The sequence below is a fragment of the Meles meles genome, chromosome 1 (genome assembly GCF_922984935.1).
Source record: "Meles meles chromosome 1, mMelMel3.1 paternal haplotype, whole genome shotgun sequence".
NCBI lineage: Eukaryota > Metazoa > Chordata > Mammalia > Carnivora > Mustelidae > Meles > Meles meles.
Window position 1 is genome coordinate 11,672,367 of NC_060066.1, and position 19,332 is coordinate 11,691,698.

General features: G+C 41.2%; 1 protein-coding gene across 7 annotated transcripts in view; it reads left to right on the top strand.

The window, feature by feature from the left end:
* Positions 1-19,332, top strand: part of CYRIB (CYFIP related Rac1 interactor B) — a 141,934-nt gene that overhangs the window by 119,411 nt on the left and 3,191 nt on the right. For 6 of the 7 annotated variants that reach the window (XM_045977991.1, XM_045978030.1, XM_045978021.1 and 3 more), the window contains 6 exons: positions 5,293-5,429; positions 6,504-6,581; positions 8,719-8,835; positions 9,797-9,876; positions 11,144-11,270; positions 13,456-13,526. In XM_045977991.1, the coding sequence (XP_045833947.1) occupies positions 5,293-5,429; positions 6,504-6,581; positions 8,719-8,835; positions 9,797-9,876; positions 11,144-11,270; positions 13,456-13,526 (610 nt within the window). The remainder of the gene's footprint in view (positions 1-5,292; positions 5,430-6,503; positions 6,582-8,718; positions 8,836-9,796; positions 9,877-11,143; positions 11,271-13,455; positions 13,527-19,332) is intronic. The other variant, XM_045978038.1, reaches the window with a different exon arrangement.

Here is a 19,332-nt window from a genome sequence, read left to right on the forward strand (position 1 = left end):
CTGACGTGGGAAAAATTACTCAAAGATCAGAATTGTACCTTCCATACAGTGCGGAAGCAGAACTGGAATTCCCTTTCTGTTACAGGAGGAGGAAGAGCAGGTAAGATTTAGGTAGTTAGCTATTGGAGTAATTTGAAAGACATAAGTTGCCAGGTTTTCGAAATTGGTAATTACCTGAGTTCTGTGTTTTGTTGTTTATTGGTTTGTTTTTAAGTCTCTAGATGCCTTGGAAAAATCATTAGCTTGGGCAGTTGATTGGTATTGGCTGGAGTGATCTCTGTGTCCATTGATGTAGGGCTTGAGTTTTGTTTTGTTTTTGTTTTTTTAAATTTTTTATTTATTTTTTATTTTTTTATAAACATATAATGTATTTTTATCCCCAGGGGTACAGGTCTGTGAATCGCCAGGTTTACACACTTCACAGCACTCACCATAGCACACACCCTCCCCAATGTCCATAACCACACCCCCGGGCTTGAGTTTTCTAGTTTGCAGTAGGTCACTGTCACTTGCTAGTTTTTTCTATCTGGCTCTTCATAACCTTCATATTAGCTACTAGGCCACTTGGGTCTGCAACCTACTTGAAAGCTGAAGTTCAGTTTTTTAAAAATGCCTACGTTTTTTAAAAACTAAGAGAACTGCTCTTTTTCCTTAGATGAAGGACAGACTGTTAAAGGCACAGATTATTGAGATAGAAGTATTGTTACAAATTATCCTTTTCTTATGAGAAGTAAGAATTGTAGCTTATTACCTCCACAGGACAGTTAGTTCTTTCACAGTGCCAACCTTTTGATCAAGTATCTCTGTAACCTGTAGTTTTGTAGCCTCATTGGACTGAAGTGTTTGAATTGTGGTTATCATCTTGACTCCTTCATATTAGAGTGTTTGTTGTGCTGCTAGTTCCTGGCTGCATTTGAAGTTGTATTGCTTTAGATGGTGTTCAGGCCTACTCAGACTCATCTTGGTCTCTCAGCATTTGCCAGTTAGAAAAGAATACTTGTAAAATAGGCCAAACCAGTCAGGCTTCCATGTTTTCTCATGTTTTAACTATCGGAATTAAATCAGGCTAGTGGTTTGTGTTCCATTTCAGCAGAGTATATTATAACATAGGTAATAGCAAGAAGCTATTGTTTTTCATACCGTCATGTGGGAGCCTGGAACTTTGATTACTCTAGGGACTTCTGTAAAGTTATAAGGAAAGTACACATTTAATATAGGATAGTTTACTCCTCATCTCTTCCCCAGTAACCTGGTTAATAATGTTTCCAGGTTCTTTGTTGACAGTAACATATCCTTGTTTACATATGATAGGAGCTCACTGTTTTGTTTTGGTTTTTTTTAAGATTTTATTTATTTATTTGACAGAGAGAGATCACAAGTAGACAGAGAGGCAGGCAGAGAGAGAGAGGGAAGCAGGCTTCCCACTGAGCAGGGAGCCTGATGCGGGACTCGATCCCAGGACCCTGAGATCATGACCTGAGCTGAGGGCAGCGGCTTAACCCACTGAGCCCCCCAGGCGCCCGGAGCTCACTGTTTCTTGAGTGAATGAGGGTGAATTAATGAATACACACATCTGGGGGTTCCTGGGTGGCTCAGTTGTTAAGTGTCTGCCTTGGGTTCAGGTCATAATCCCAGGGTCCTTGAGATTGAGCCCCACATCAGGCTCCCTGCTCAGTGGGAAGTCTGCTTCTCCCTCTGCTTGTGATCTCTCTCTCTCTCTCTCCCCCGCCCCCATCAAATAAAGAAATAAAATCTTTTAAAAAAAAATGAATACGCACATTTGATGTATCATATACGTATTGGGTATTTAGGAGAAGCAATAATACGGATTTTAGGCTTTGAAGGCATAGCTTCCTATTTGAAATCTGGTGTTTGCCATGTATTAGTTGTGTGGTCTTGACCACATGACTTAAATTCTCTGATTTTCAGTACCCTATCTGGACTTCAAGTCTGATGAGCCATCTGGTTTATATCCACTAAACCTTTTGTCTCTTCTGTTCCTACTTGAGCCTCCGGTGAGGATAAACATTACAAATAGCCCACAAAGCACCACCTGTTAAGATCCATGTGATCCTTCAGAATCTTGCTATCCCAAGGAGAGGGTGCTTGGCCTCAGCACTGCAGATACACTGTGGTGTGTATTCCAGAAGAGGGACCCTGATCCCTTGCCAGTTTGCATACTTATAGAGAGAGGGGGAAGGGATCTCTCGACTAATTTGGAAGATATACTGACCTTAGTCTACAAGGTTAACGTTGCTGGCCTGGGAAATATTCTGTACTTGCTTAATTTAGTCTGAGGCCTTCCTAGTTGAGGCAACTCAGTGAAGGTTGTATGATCAGACAGTAAATAGACTCCTTTGTCTGTCCTCAGTCATCTTCCTGTTTCAGGGGCTTATTAATAGGGACCATCCCCTGGGATCATAATGGATAGGTCTCTCCAACATGTTGGCTCATTTTCTCTGGGCTAGATTGCCCGCAATGAGTGTGGTCATGTTTCTTGGCTATGTTAAGTCACTCACCATCTACATCTTTTGTGTTCTCTTCTGAGGATTTAAGTTCTGATATAAGTCTTTGATTTAGGTGTGGATGGCAGTGGTGAGAATAAATGTTTGTCTCTAAAGGGGAACTTTCCACAGGGGCGTCCTCTTCCTAGGCATCTAGTCATTTCCCATTATTGTCCTACTTTGTGGACTAATCTGTCTTTATTATTTTTCCCAGTTAGTCTCTTCCTTGTAACCTTGTGCACTGATCTACCCGCTAATTTCTTCTAGAACTTAGTAACTTGTTAATTTCTTCTTGTCACCTTTCTTAAGAATCCTGTTCACATGATTTTGTTTTAGGAGCTCCATCAGGAAGACCAATCCCTACATCATCTTCTCCTTGACATCCCTTTCTTTACAACTCAGCCAGAGACCTGAGCCATCTTCTGGGATCTTCTGTCCCTGATTCCTTTCTTGACACAGGGCATTGAAGACTAGTAGGATTGTTTTGTATCCACAGAGGCTCTCAAAATGAGAGGCTGGTCTAGGTGTCCCAGAGGCAGATATGCAGTGCCATTTTCTTGAGATGCCCCTTTTTCGCAGATTTGCCCTTGAGTGCTTCAGCCATTCAGGGACAGAAGTTCTCCAACATGGTTACTGTCCAGTCCAGCACAGCCAAGTGACTGGACTGCACGCCTTGGGAGTGGGGGGGGGGGGGGGATGGGAGGCGGCTCTGCCATCTCCCAAAGTAGCAGAGCACCTTGAATGTTAAATTTACCCTGAGACTTGATAAAATCTAGGAAATGCAAATTTCTTTTTTCTTTAACAGCCTGTAACAGTATTGGTGTGTGCGTGTGCGTGTGTTTAACAGTTTTTTACTATTCTTGTCTCTCAAACTTTGCTTTCCACTTATATTAATACTGACAGAGGGAATGAATCTCGAGAGATGAGTAAGCCATTTTTTAAAATACCTAAAATGTGTTTTTCCTCTTAGTTGACCTTCACATCCACTCTTGTACTTCTGTAAACCATCCATACTTCTGCAATCCATTCTACACATAGCAGAGGACATGGAGTTTCTATAAATGTTAATCTGATGATAGCACTACCCTGCTCAAGTAGTTTCTCCAGGGACATTAGGATGACAAGACCAGAATACTTGCTATGGCACATAAATTACACATGTATTTTTCTAGTCTTAGGTTACTCTCCTCCTTGTGCTCTCTTTTCTACATGTATTGGTCTTCTTGCCATTCCTCTGCTGTGTCATGCTCTTCTCAGCTCAGGATCTGGCTCACTGCTCTGCTTGCAAACTCCTTTTCATCTTTAATGCGCTCTTCAGTCTTAGCCAAATGTCACTTACTCAGCGAGGTCTTTTCCTGAGCCTTAAACTAGGTGAGGTTCTATTTTTATATTTTTTCATTGTATCATGTACTTCTTAACACCCATCACAACCATAATATGTCTTTCTTCTCTGTGTAGTCACGCTCCATGTGGGCATAAGGAGCATGTCTGCTTTCATCTCTGTTCCCCCAGTGCCTGGCACATGATAGACAGGACGTTTTCTGACCTGCTGTAAAAAAAAAAAAAGATAAGAACTATCGTTTGGAGTTATTGTGTAGGTGACAAATAATGTCTCTGTAGGATCTAGCTTAGTACCAGCACATATTAGACATATAAGAAGTACCTACTGTGTAGTAATCCATAGATGCATGTTTTATAAGGTTACAGAAGGCCAGGTAGGATGTTGCTTTATTTGAGAGACAGTCAGTTATGTACTGGGGTGGAAAGAATAAGGCTGTAGAGTCAGAAACATCTGGCATTTACTAGCTATACCCTTGGGAGTCTAAAATCTTTGAAACTCAGTGTGTGCCCATCTGTCATGCTCATGTCCTAGTTGATGGTGAAAGTTTAATCAGAGACCAAGTCATATGCATAGTAGGGATGTTAGTTCTTATTAGGGTCTTCATAAATAGTAGAGCTGGTAATTTTTTAAGTTAAGAGTTGATGATCTGATAAATTTATTATTAATAAATAGTTAGTAATTGACATTTTTTCATTAATGTTAGATCACCATCTACTACCATACATTGCTGTTTTCTCTGAATAGAATCTGGCATTTGTTTCTGATTCTGGAATCTATGAATGAATTAGTTTGATTTCTTTGTTTTTTGTTTTTTTTGAAGTGAAATATATCTATTTTTAAACACAGTATGTATTAGTCCAAAAAGCATTTATTTCGAAGGGACCGTTTTACTTATACATAGTGAATCAGGATATTTATATTGTGATTCTAAGATGTCAAGCTCTAAGACAGGAAGCTAATTATTAAATCAAAAACTTTGTTTCCCTTAGTATCTGAAAGAAAGCAATTTGTGTTTATAAATAAGCAGCATATTCAAAGTACGAACAGTTGCTGGTTTATTCCCAGCCGTGTGGAGATTTGACTGTGTGGACGTGAGGCCACTGAAAGTCACTCAGCTGTAGGTAACCCTTCGCCAGTTCATAAAAACCAACACTATGTGGAATGATGAAAACAGAAAATTTGCTGTTTGATCCTGGTGTTTAATTCATTAGATTTGCATTCTGCGTTATTTTGAATTTGGGTTTATGGAATTTTAAAGCTGAATTGCTTCCTTCAAGGTTTTTATTCTGTTTAACACTGTTCCATTTCAGTGATTATATTTAGATGATCTGGCTTTTGAAGAGACCTTATTTTTATGGGAATTAAAATCATAACATTTATAAATTGCTCATTTTTAAATAAAAATCAGGGAGCTACAGCCTAAGATTTGAATCTTCCTTTCTGTAGAAGCAGCACTAAGAGGTCTTCTGGGAGCCTTGACAAGTACCCCATACTCTCCCACGCAGCATCTAGAGCGAGAGCAGGCTCTTGCCAAACAGTTCGCAGAGATTCTTCATTTCACACTCCGGTTCGACGAGCTCAAGGTAGGCCTCTCTGCTGGCCCTGAGGTGCATGGATGTCGTGAGCCTCTCAGTGAGCACAGGAGGAAATGCCTGGAGACTTTCACAGTGTGTTTACGTGGTGTCTGTTGGTTCGTAGCAAAACATGGAAAACTACATTTAAAAGGGCAAATCTTTTGATGTATTACATGTGTAGCAAATAGAAAATTACCCAATACTTTGTCTTCATTTAGCTTTGTTTTAAAAATATCTCTGGAACAATATTCACCTTTTCTAATACTATTTTTTCTTTTCTACTGATCCCTAATTTTCAGCATCCCTTTATATAAAGATGTTAAGAGTTTTCCTTCCTTCCTTGTGCCTGCCTGCCTGCCTTCTTCCTCATCTCTCTGTCTATGTTATCTTCCTATTTCCCTGCACACCCTCCCCGCCCCCACATTGTTGGAAGGACTGAGTGTAAAAGAAATAGGTGTAACTCTCATGTGAGGAGACCTGATCCACCTGAGACCCTGTCACAGTAACCAGGTGTCAGGTGGGTCCTTCGACTTTCCAAGACCTCGAGGACCTTATCTGATATGTGGTAGAGGTGGATTCCTAATTACAGCCTTCTGTTTATTTTACATAATTGGAAGTGATTCTCTTTTATTAATACTTTGAGCGCGAAGAATTTGTATATAAAATTTTAGTCTGAGTATTGCCCTGTTGACCATATAGACATACTTTTATTGTAATAATTCAAAACTAAGTGCTTACATATTTCTTCTTTTTTCTTTTGTTTATTTGATAATACTGGTTTTTGGGAAACACCTTTTATTTCGTATGTTACCTAAAATTACTGAAAAGAAGGGAAGTATATGGATCATGACTGTAAAACAGTTTACATGGTTTGTATTCAGAAGGACTAAGTACAGTGTTAATGTGATTTAGGTACAAAAAGCTATCTTGGGTTATGCCAGTTTTAGTTCTTAAAATGATATTACCCAAATTAGGGAGTGTCACTTAACTCGTAAAAACTGTATTTAGGAGATTTTTCACTTAATTTTTACACTATCATTTAACGTGCATAATACATTTTTCTTCCATGAATGTCTTCTTTAGATGACAAATCCTGCCATACAGAACGATTTCAGCTATTATAGAAGAACATTGAGTCGTATGAGGATTAATAATGTCCCAGTAAGTCAATGTTTTGAATTGGGTAATGTAATGATAGCCATTAGTTTGCTTGTCCATTCAAATGAAGTTCAAGCTGATGATAAAGTTGGTAACTCACTACGGGCTGTAGCTGTGGGAGGGAAGGAGAGGATGCCGCCGACCACCCACAGTGCTGGCCTGCCCTTCCACTGAGTCCCTTCAGTCCCCATGACTCCTTCCTTCAGTAAAGTTGCTATCTGTCCATACAACATTGATACTTAGCAATTTCTCTGTGTAGTCTCATTTTACTTTATTTTTTAATTTTTTAGAAAAGATTTTATTTTTAAGTAATCTTTACACTTCACATGGGGCTCAAACTCACAACCCCAAGATCAAGAGCCCCTGACCAAGCCGGTCAGGTGCCTCACGTGGATTCTCATTTAAATTGCGCAAAAACTTTGTGAATTCGTGGTTGTGAGTTTTTTTGACTCCACAGTCTTAGAATGGAAGAATCCTGGAGAGAAGTTGACCTGAAATGGGAGGATACTAATGTTGGCAAGAGGGGAGAGCAAGGTCATGGGCAGTGAGCACTCCTGTGCCTGTTCCTTGGCTACATAAACGCTCTTCTGCTTTACTGGGGCTTGATTTGCCTTGATTTCTCCTTGTCTTTACCCTTTTCTACCTCCAGGGAGTCAAATACCGTAAGTAAAACCTTAAATAGAAAGAGAATATTCTCTTTTTCTTTAGGGATTTTGAGGACCTACATTGTGCTACTTGGTATGAAAGATGGGGAAATTTCTAGGATCAGCCTTGTAGCCTCAATTGGATAGTTTAATAATAAAGACTACATAAGTGTGTAAGGAGTGGTAAGTGGCATAAGAGGTTAAAGAAAGTACCAAAGGAAAAATAAAAAGAAGAAAGTGCCAAAGGAGCGACCGTTCTTTTTTTTTCTTTTTTCATTGAATCAGTGTCTGTTTTAAGATGGGCCTTGGTAGGAAAAGGATTTCTCTTCCATGAAGCATCTGTTATTTTACATCAGTTTGGTTTTGCATAGACCAGTTTCTGCTGTGAGGTTGACCTTATCATTTGTCTTTTTCATACCTACCATGTGAAATCAGATTAAATCAAATCAAATCAAAAGAGGTAACCCAGGGGCGCCTGGGTGGCTCAGTGGGTTAAGCCTCTGCCTTCGGCTCAGGTCATGGTCTCAGGGTCCTGGGATCGAGCCCCGTGTTGGGCTCTCTGCTCAGCGGGGAGCCTGCTTCCTCCTCTCTCTCTCTCTGCCTGCCTCTTTGCCTACTTGTGATCTCTGTCTGTCAAATAAATAAAAATAAAATCTTAAAAAAACAAAACAAAACACGTAACACTCAGTCAGTCCTCCAGTTATAGCCGTCCTGCTACCACTCAAGGCCAGACACCATAAAATCATCTTTGCCCTGTCTTTCATCCTCAGTAATTACAGGTACATCCAACTGTTAACCAAGTGAAATATCTTTCACATCTCTTCCTTACCCCCGTTTTCATCTTTGTTTTTCTGTTCCAGTTGAGAGCCTCATTCCCCTTCTTGTTGGGAGGCATTCTGTAGAACTCATTTTTTGACCTATGGTCCCTTTGGCACACTCCGCCCACCACCATTAGTCAGTTTGCTTTAGGGGTGCTGGGTGGTTGGCACCTGCCTTCAGCCCAGGTCATGATCTCAGGGTCCTGGTACTAGCCCCGCATTGGGCTCCCTGCTCAGCGGGAAGCTTGCTTCCCCTCCCCGCCGCCCCTCCCCGTTGTGCTTGCCTCTGCCTACTTGTGATTGATCTCTCTCTGTCAAATAAATGAATAAAATCTGGGAAAAAAAAAAAAGAAAGAAAGAAAAAGAAAATTGACCTAGTTGTTGTTCCTTTCTTCTAACATGTCCAGGGGCCCCGCATTACATGTGGAAGAAAAATGCGAATTTAAGCTAGCTCTTAAGACACTCTGCTGTCTGACCCCAGCCTTCCTTCCCAACCTTACTGTCCGCTGGCCGTTACCCCTTACATTTGCACATGAAGATCTAAAATAAAGTTTAAGGGTACTTACTAGAGTAACAAGCATTCGCAAAACAGGCACTCTGCCTAGGCTCTTCTTTTATAGATGTTATAATATTTAATAATTTATGAACTGATACCACATGCTCTTATGTTCTACATAGGCAGAAGGAGAAAATGAAGTAAATAATGAATTGGCAAATCGAATGTCTTTGTTTTATGCTGAGGCAACCCCAATGCTGAAAACCTTAAGTGATGCCACGACAAAATTTGTATCAGAGGTAAGTGTTGCCTGGATGGTTGGTTACTCTTCGTGTTATTCTTCCTGTCTGCAGCCACAGTGACCTCGGCAGGCCCTGTGACATTGCCATCTCTGAGCGCATACGCACTGAGTCCTGTCCCTTCCCCAGGGCCCACGTGCACACATGGGCCTATGTGCAGCTTCCCTTTGGATGTATAGTCAACACCTCAGTGGTATCATGGCCAAACCCAAGTCTTGGGTGTTTTCTCCCGACCCTGCCCTTTCTCCAGTCTTTTCTGTCTTTAGTTAATAGTACCACTATAAAGGGAAGTAACTTAGGGGTTATCATCCTGAATTCCTTTCTTTATCTCACCTCTTTTATCTACTCTGTGAGACAGTGTTATTGACTCTCCCTCTGAAATAGACCCTGAATCTGAAAACTTAGCCCCTCTCTTGCTCTCCCTCTCCAGATCGACCCTCTCACCTCGGACCTGGATTACAGCTTTCGTGTTCCCCCTGGTCTTCCTTCTTCTGCTCTTGCCCCACTGTAGTCCTTTCTCTAAAGAGTGGCCAAAAAAACCTTCTTTTTAAAAACCATTTCTTCCTCTGTTTAAAATGTTTCAAACATTTAAAAAGCCCTTTAAGAAGCTCTTCTTCCTCGTTTAAGATGTTTCCAGTGACTTCCCAGTATCCTTGGGATAAAATCCCCACACCTCATGACCTGTGAGGGCCTGTCTGCATGTAATGGTTGTTTCCACTCAGCTGCAATGTAAGTGACTCTCAGGAGAGCAGGGTCTTGGTTCGCTTGCTCATAGCCATATCCCTAGAGCTTGGAACAGTATCTAGAGTCTAGTCCCCCCACCACCCTTTTTTTTAAACAAAATTAGGAGTAGGAACGAACATTTAAAGTTGTCAGTTTTTCACATTATGCTAAGTTTTAAATTATGCTTAAGTTAAGTAATAACTATGACTTTCACTTTTTTCTCCATACACTTTTACAGAATAAAAATTTACCAATAGAAAATACCACAGATTGTCTAAGCACCATGGCTAGTGTGTGCAGAGTCATGCTCGAAACACCGTGAGTATTAGCTGATTCTTTTTCACTTTAACAATCCTCTTGAAACGGTTGTCTAGATACGAACAGGTCTTATTTAGAAGGCAGAAAATACGTATATCTGAAGTATCCAAAGTTAATATGTGAACAATATTAAAGTAATTTGGAGCTTAATGTAACTTCTGGTTAACTAGAAAGTACAGTGGATTTTCAGGTGCCTAAAGCCAGTCAGACTCGCTTACTTGACTCTTCGGGATGGGGAATTTTGTGGTGCTCTTATTGGAGACAGGGGAAGAGCTTTGGTGTTTTGGTTATGCTTCTCATCAGCGTTCTCTCCTTTTCATTAAGAACCTTGTCTTTCTGCTGGTGGGCTAGAGTTGCTCTTCCACTTACCCCTCTCTCAGTATTAGTTCAGTCTTTATTTATTTAGTTTTCCAACACTAATCTGAATTCTCTGCTGGGTTTCCCTTCACTTTCAGGTCATTTATCGTGTAAAGCATAGTATTGTCTGGCTGGATTTTCTTAGCAGCCGGCAGAAAGAATCCCTCCTGGATTCCTAAATAACAAATGGTTTTATTAGATAACTTTTGTTTTTGGGGAGCTTTTCATTTTCCAAAGCAGTAATATGCACATCATCTTACTGGAAAACCTTATGAAGTAGGAGGGCAGCTATTCATCGTTATCATTGTTCTTTAGGGGAGCGAGGTCCTGGGAAGTGAAGGGACTTGAATGTGCAGTGGCTGGTCTGCCACACGTGCCTGGATGGCCCATCCTGGATCTGGACGCCTTCTGCTATGTCATGCTGCTTTATAGATAGATGAAAGTTCTGTTTCCCTTTTTCCCAAATGAGAGAAGAATAAGAGTGAATTTTAGTAAAATTAGAATCCAGTGATAAAATCATGTACATGCTTAGATTAAGTTAGCTTCTAAATAGCAAGCATATTGCTCTATTAAGCTAGTGGCTTTTTTCATCATATTGGCGGGAACAACCTTTACAAAGTACCTATCCTGAAAACATTACTGTGGGGCTACTTTTGATTTCTCTAAATTTGCCCCATCTCTGCCAAGCAGAAAGGGTGGTACACCAAGGAGGGTTCATGCAGAGATGAGAATACGGGATACCTGCTGCACCCACCTCAGTTCTCCGGGAATCTCACCCTGGAGAAAGGGGGCATACGTTAGCATTCCTTTTAGAGATCAACAGGATACATCCTTCAGGGTCAACTGAATGTTCAATCAGCTCATTAAGTAGTGATGTGCTTCATCCCTCCATGTCTTTTCTACCCTCCAGGGAATACAGAAGCAGATTTACAAATGAAGAAACGGTGTCATTCTGCTTGAGGGTCATGGTGGGCGTCATAATACTCTATGACCATGTACATCCAGTGGGAGCATTTGCCAAAACTTCAAAGATTGATGTAAGTTACATTGTTTCATTTAATTCCAGGCCATTTCTGTAAGTGGAACTCATGGGCGTTTATTTAAAAGAGCTGCAGGTTGCACCCTGTCACAGCGCTCAGTTTTACAGTTTCTGATAACGGTGTTTTCTCTCCCCTCTTGTTTTGTGCTGGGTTTTTGTTTTTGTTTTTTTTAAGATTTTATTTTTTATTTGTCAGAGAGAGAGGGAGAGAGGGATCACAGGCAGACAGAGTGGCAGGCAGAGTCAGAGGGAGAAGCAGGCTCCCCGCCGAGCAAGGAGCCCGATGGGATCATGACCTGAGCCGAAGGCAGCTGCTTAACCAACTGAGCCACCCCGGCGTCCCTGTGCTGGGTTTTTAATAGCCGCATACAACAGCCGCAGTCCTTTAGCATGCCTCCTTGTCCCTCTTACTCCTCAGCCGTCCTGCATGTTTGGCAAAATAAATAAATACTTAGACATGAGAAGTTTCCTTTTGTTCTTGGACCAAAAGCCATTTCAAACAAAAGACTTATTTCCAAATGTGTATAGAAATTCAGTAGATGTTCTTCCAATGAAAAAAGACCATATAATAAAGATTTTCTCCTCCCTCCTAATCATAATAATTTGTGGCTCTAGTCTGGATTCCTACTTGGCTTGTCTCTTCAGAAGTTCTTATTAGGAATAAAGCAGGTTTCTGGTTTCTCTGTTTCGTAATTTCTCGCGCTAACCCTGTCACATCTAGTTCATCAGAATTAGAACCAGTATTTGGTGAGAATTGTCTTCTAGTTTTCCTTTCTCAGCTAGCTCAGGCTCTCAGCATTTCGTGTCTAGATTACTGATTGCTCACCAGCCTCCCGACCTTTCTTTATTCATGTTCATGTCCATCCTCTGTGAAGAGAAATGGGTTAACATTTATTGAGTGATTACTGTGTCTCAGGAATTTTATGCTAGTTTCCCTCTTACCTCTGAAAATACTCCTAGGGTGTAGATATTATTTCCTGTGTACTAATAGAGAATCTAAAATTCAGGGAAATTACACAATATAATCTCTAGTGAATTGTGGAGTGGGATTTTGAACCTACATCTCCATGGCTTGCAAAGCCTGTGCTTGCCTTTTGTTCTCTTCTCTTTTCTCTTTTCTTTTCTCCTTTTTTTCCCTTTCCTTTCCTTACCTTACCTTTTCCCTTTCTTTCCTTTCCTTTTCTTTTCATTCATTCGATTTTATTTGTTTAGAAAGAGCATGGTACTTTAGTTGGGGGAGGAGTAGAGGGAGAGAGAATCTCAAGGGGACGCCACACTGAGCACAGAGCCCAGTGCAGGGCTTGATCCCAGGATCATGGACCATGGCCTGAGCCAAAATCAAGAGGAGGACACTCAACTGACTGAACCACCCAGGCACTCCAAGCCTGTGCTGTTTCTACTATGTTCTATGTTTTGTTTTTTTTTTAAAGATTTTATTTATTTATTTGACAGAGAGATCACAAGTAGGCAGAGAGGCAGGCAGAGAGAGAGGGGAAGCAGGCTCCCTGCTGAGCAGAGAGCCCGATGCGGGGCTCGATCCCAGGACCCTGAGATCATGATCTGGCCGAAGGCAGAGGCTTAACCAACTGCGCCATCCAAGTGCCCCTGTTCTATGTTTTCATAATCATCAGGCTCATGTGCCTTACATACCATCTTTACTGAGTTGTTCCCTTTTTAGAGCCGATCACAAGTCCCTACGCCATTAGTTACAGTTGAGTCTTCCTTGGCTTGTGAGGCCCTCTGTAAATTCCCCTATGCTAGTCATTTCAGCCTTGCAAAATGCTTTTCTCAGCGTGTGATAAGATGTATTATTTTTGTCAAGGTGTTTGTCTACCTGGAAAGGCTCCCTGTTCCTTGGCAGTGTGTTCAGTCTGTTCTCTCAAAAGCTTCTCCACACCTTTTCTGGGAAGTCGTCCCTCAGCCAACCCTTTGTTCTCTCATCATCGTGTGTGTAGTGCTTTCGTTTGACCGGATTCAGTTCTTAAAAAGTTTTGTTTGACAGACAAACAAAATAACAGTTGGGTTGATTTTCCCCTCTCTTTTAAGAATAATGATTTTGACTTTTCTAGAACGTAATTTCTCATGAGTTCCATAGTTGTGGTACTAATTTAAGTACTACTGTTTTGAGATAATGACTGTTGTATGAGAAAAACATATTTACCTTTTCTGTTTCCTTTTCTTAGATGAAAGGTTGTATCAAAGTTCTTAAGGACCAACCTCCCAATAGTGTAGAAGGTCTTCTAAATGCTCTCAGGTGTGTATATATATATCCATGTGAATATGTATAGAAAAACTGTAAGGAAATACTTTAAAATGTCAATAGACAAAGAATTTATATATGAATTTATATGTACATGTTAGAAATGGGAAGATCTCATTTGCTTATTGTCAGTCTTGGTTTCAACTATTGGTTACAATATTTTTATAATAAAGAGAGTATGCGGGGGGGGGGGGGGCATTCACCTGAAAATAGCAATTTTATTTCTTTGCCAAAGATTGTGGCTTTCATTTTTTGATGTCTTGGGATATTTATTTTTTTAAATAAATGTGCAACATGCTAATTATAAAATAAAATTCAGCAAACAGGAAGATTTAAAGCAAAATAAGGAAATCACATAATCTCACTATTTTGAAATAAACTGCTGTTAATTTTGGTATATAGTTTTGCAAAACTTTTTCTTTATACTTGTAGATAGTCATAGGTCTGTGATACTTACTTTTTACAAATATAATGCCATAAAAACTCTTCTGCAAAAATTAGCTCTTTTCCCTTAATATCATTACATTTCTAATTTCACAGATATCTTTATTTCTTTTGTATGTTTCTTATAATATTTCTTATAATGAAAAAACAGTTATTTGCTATCTTTTCTCAGCTTAAACCTACTTGATGTTGTTACTGTAACTCCTAAGAATGCTGTAACTTTTTTTTTTTTTAAGACAGCATTGTTTTTCTTTCCTTTTTTTTTTAAGTAAGTTCTAGGCCCAGCATGGGGCTTGAATTCATGACCCTGAGATCAAGTTCTATGGACTGAGCCAGCCAGGCATCTCTTGAATGCTGCTGTATTTTTAAATGCAAATCTCAGCATACTGTATAACATCTTAACTCCAGAGATTTAATTTGCAATGTAATTTCCCTAAGATAATTTGCTCATTGCTCAATTATTTTGAGTTTAAACACAAAATTACATGAGCACAGAAATATTTATAAAGAGACTTTTTGAGGTCATGGGCCGTCTTCGCTTTTTACTGTAGTGCACTGTAGTTCACGTGGTACACAAAAATGATGTCCAGCTCAGTATTAAATTTCTCATGTTTAATGAGCAAAACAGGTTGTTACTCCTCTTGAATGCTTAGTCACGCTTGGTGCATCATAAAGCAGAATTCTGTGCTGTATCATTTCAGCTGAATGGAACCATTACATGATTTTATTAGGATTATGGAAAGTATTCTGTAAGCAGTGATTACCTGAGCAAAGGAGGTCAGTTCTACACAAAGATCAGAAAGATTCAGGATCATAATATAACAATAAAAAACCTCATAATGTCAAATTATTTCAACCATAAGCCTACAGAAACCACAACTTCTGGGAATTTTTTACTCTGAAGGTTTTTACAACATAAACCTCATTGGTTTTATCCATATTTGTGGTATTGTGAATCTTTACTACTTGATCCCTTTCTGAAGACACCCTGGGTCCCAGTCAGCCCGGTTTTCTACCAAGACCCTTTTTTTCTTACTGGTGAGACTCGGCAAAGCCAGTCAGTGACAGGAAACCTGCTTTGAAAAGGAAGAGGGAATCAAAGTCTAGGAGGACCTGGTATTATTTCTTTCCCCCTTTTCCTTCCTCCCTCCCTTCCTTCCTCCCTCCCTCCCTCCCTTCCTTCCTTCCTTCCTTCCTTCCTTCCTTCCTTCCTTCCTTCCTTCCTTCCCTTCCTCCTTGCTCCCTTCCTTAAGATTTTTATACTTAATAGAGAGAGCAGAAGCAGAGGGAGCAGCGGAGGAGAGGGAGAAATGGACTCCACACTGAGCAGGGAGCCCTATGTGGGGCTGGATCCTAGGACCCTGAGATCATGACCTGAACCAAAGGCAGTTGTTTAATTGACTGAGCCACCCAGGAGCCCCAGGCCTGGTGTTACATTTCTTTACCTTGAAGGGGCAGTGCTCCACACATTAAAAACTCAGAGTTTGGGCACCGGTGGCTCAGTGGGTTAAAGCCTCTGCCTTTGGCTCAGGTCATGATCCCAGGGTCCTGGGATGGAGCCTCGCATTGGGCTCTCTGCTCTGCGGACAGCCTGCTTCCTCCTCTCTCTCTCTCTCTCTCTCTCTCTTTGCCTGCCTCTCTGCCTACTTGTGATCTCTGTCTGTCAAATGAATAAATAAAATCTTAAAAAAAAAACCTCAGAGTTTGCTTTTGTTTTTCAGAACTTAAAGGTAGTTGGGTCTTTTCTATTCTAGCATTAGGGCAGCACCAGGCAGCAGCGCTAAGTGAGAGGTAGGAGTCTGCCTTCGAGGAAAGGGAAAAAAGCCCCATTGAGGCAAGAGCCACTTAGCAGTTTTCAGTTTTTGTTTCACATATCTAATGGAAAGTAGATGAAGGTTTTGTCGCAGAGATAACTCTTGAACTGTTTTTATACATAGTGAACGTGTTATATGTTTGGTTCTTTTTCATCTGGGAAGTTGTGTAAAGTTCATTGGTGTACTTGGTGCTTTATAGTAGTGGTTACAATTAGTAACATTATTATATCACTGTACATTCATATACTGTTTCATGTGAAAGACTTTATTTAATCCACACCACAGGTAGATGATGGATATGAGGTGCTTGGGGATGTCTCCATTGTACAAATAGTTACCTTGAGCTCTGGAGAGACTCACAGATCATATAGCTAATAAGTGTCGGAATCTTTTCACATTCAGGTTTTCATTCTTAAAATCCTGTATGCTTGATGCTGTAGCATTGAGCCTTAGGTTTCCTATGTGACTGAACCCTGGAGTACTTTGGAATAACTAGGAAGGAGGTGAAAATGCAGATCCCCGGGTCACCATCCCCCAGAGAGTCTCTCTCAGGTCGAGGGTGGGGCTCAGGAACCTCATTTTATAAGTAAACACCCTCGCTGATGTCATGGTGGCACTTTGAGAACTGCTCAGACTAAATCACCACAGCCCGTAATGTGCTTCACTTTAAGATCAAAGGAGATACTATTTAAAAAGCACTTTGTAATCCCAGAAGTGCTGTGCAATTGATAATTGTTTTTTTTTTTTTTTTAAAGATTTTATTTGTTTATTTGACAGAGAGAGATCACAAGTAGACAGAGAGGCAGGCAGAGAGAGAGAGGGGAAGCAGGCTCCCTGCTGAGCAGAGAGCCCGATGCGGGACTCGATCCCAGGACCCTGAGATCATGACCTGAGCCGAAGGCAGCGGCTTAACCCACTGAGCCACCCAGGCGCCCGCAATTGATAATTGTTATTTACACCTCTACAAAATGGGAGATAGTTTTGTGGAATTACTTTCTGAGTAGCTGCTTTATTAGAGATGCTCACTCCATCAACTTCCTCAGAGCCAGCAGTTAATAACTAAAAATTTTATTTTTCTTTTTTAAGATTTTACTGATCTCTCTGACAGAGAGGGAGAGAGATCACAAGCAGGCGGAGCAGCAGGCTTCCAGCTGAGTAGAGCACCTGATGTGGGGCTCCAACCCAGGACTCTGGGACTATGACCTGAGCTGAAGGCAGAGAGGCACTCAGGCACCCCAGTAGCTAAAAATTTTAATTGCATACACATATATATGCTGTTTATTTTAAGTGCTTCTCTATCAGTATATATAGTGCCTCCAACTTACAGTATGTGATTACAGAAAAGCAGCAAGTCATGCCTGCATTTTATAGGTAGAAAATGGAACCAAGTGCTTTCATCATGAGGGAGTAGGCTAGAGCTGGGAGTTAAGACTCAGTGCTAGATAACTCCGTTCTTTACTAAATTTCAGAGTAAAGTTAAATAATAGTTGATTTTCTTCAGTAGAAAAGTCATATACACTCAAAAAGGAACTTTGTTGTTACGCTTAAAGTGAGGCAATGCCATATGGGTCCATACACGATTTTCATATGTGTTAGGTGTTCCTGCCCTTTTCTTCTTTCCTTCCCTTCTTTCTTTCTTTCCTCCTTTTTCTTCCTTCCTCCCTCCCTCACTCCCTCTCCTCCTTTTCCTTTCTCCCTCCATCCCTCCTTGTTTCTTTGTTTGTTTGTTTGTTTTAAAGATTTTATTTATTTATTTGACAGAGATCACAAGCAGGCAGAGAGAGAGGAGGAAGCAGGCCCCCCACGGAGCAGAGAGCCTGATACGGGGCTCGATCCCAGGACCCTGGGATCATGACCTGAGCCGAAGGCAGAGGCTTTAACCCACTGAGCCACCCAGGCGCCCCATGTTTGTTTTTTAAATTTATTTGTTTAAAGAGGGAGCGGCAAAGAGAGAGGGAGAATTCCAAGCAAGCTCCACACCCAGCGCAGACTCTGACATGGGGCTCCATCTTATAACCCCAAGTCATGACCTGAGCTGAAATCAAGAGTTGGATGCTTAACTGACTGAGCCACCCAGGTGCCTCAATTTCTGGCCATTTCTTGGGAAGAATGTGATGATGTGACAGTCCTGCCTCCCAGTCAGCCCCCGTTCAGGGGAAGGATCTCAGAACTGCGGGAAGTGCATGATCACATCCCGCAGAAGCAGCAAGAACTTGAGTCTGGTAAAGAGGAAAGCACTCACAACGCCTGGGATGTCTGAGAACATTGCTGAGTAGTGGCACTTAAGCCACTCTATGTGAAATGTCGTGTGCCACTTGCATGGCCCTCTCCCCTGTTCAGGTGCATAAAGGAAAGGCGGGAAAAAAAGAAATGAAGGGGAGGATGTTAAATGTTTTTTATTCCCTGACATCGTTAGGATTATGTGCAACTAAATATACTTTATCTGCACTTGGAAAAGAAAACAGAAGGCTTTAGTCTTGGCTACATCACTTGCCACTTACTGTAAATATTCTTTACGGATGGTTTTTCCAGCCTGGCTGCTTACTTTCTTATCTTCCTTCCACAAGTACTAAGTGAGCATCTATCACATGCCAGGTGCTCTGGCGTCTCTTCGGTAATACGTGAACAATTTGGAAGTGACCTTCTAAGTAAAACTGTTGAGAATATATCAAGTACTTAATAAGTACATGTGTGTCCTTATCTCTCCGAGGATTTGAGTTCAGGTCCTGTCTTCAATTTTTAATTGATTTGAAATGAAACAAGAGTTTCTTGAAGACACAAAGACCATCTGTGTGCACTTGCTTTAAAATGATCTATTCCTTAAAGATTAAATTTGAAATTCTTATAAGCCAAATTAACTGATCCAGCATTAAGTTCTGTCTGAATTGTCCCACATTCAGGCATTGAGCACCTGTTTCCATTGCTGCTCATCTGGTCCAGGCCTTGGTCATCTCACTGAGGCCCCTGGAACAGCCCCTTGGTTGGTCCCTGTGCTGCTCCTCTGTTCCCTACCTGATATCCTCCACTGGCTTTCATCTGCACTTAGAATAACCTCCCAGCTCCGCACTGTGACCTGCGGTATCCTCATGAGCTGGGCTTTTCCGGTCCGTAAGGCCCCATCTAGTAATTTTCTCCTTTGCCCCGGGTATGAGTGTATTACCGTCTGTCTGCCCTGCCAGATTGTAAGCTCCTGGAACAGTGCCGGACACATAGCAGGCTTACTCCCTGACTCTGGGCTATTAAAGGGCTCCTGCGGTGAATCTGCTCATAAACCAGTGGTCCCTCTTCATGATTTTTGTGTTTACATGCCTATAGCAAAACACGTCTAGCTGGAAACAAGGCACTCAGGATATTGAGACATTTGGGGATGTGATGGTTTGGGACTCGAGCGGGGTTCGGCATATTTTTCTATAAAGGGCTAGAGGGTAAACATACCTTTTAGGGTTTGGGGCCCCGTGGTTTCTGTCACAGCTACTCTGCCACTGTAGCGAGAAGGTAACCGTAGGTAATACTGAAGTAAATCGGTATGGCTGGCTTCCATT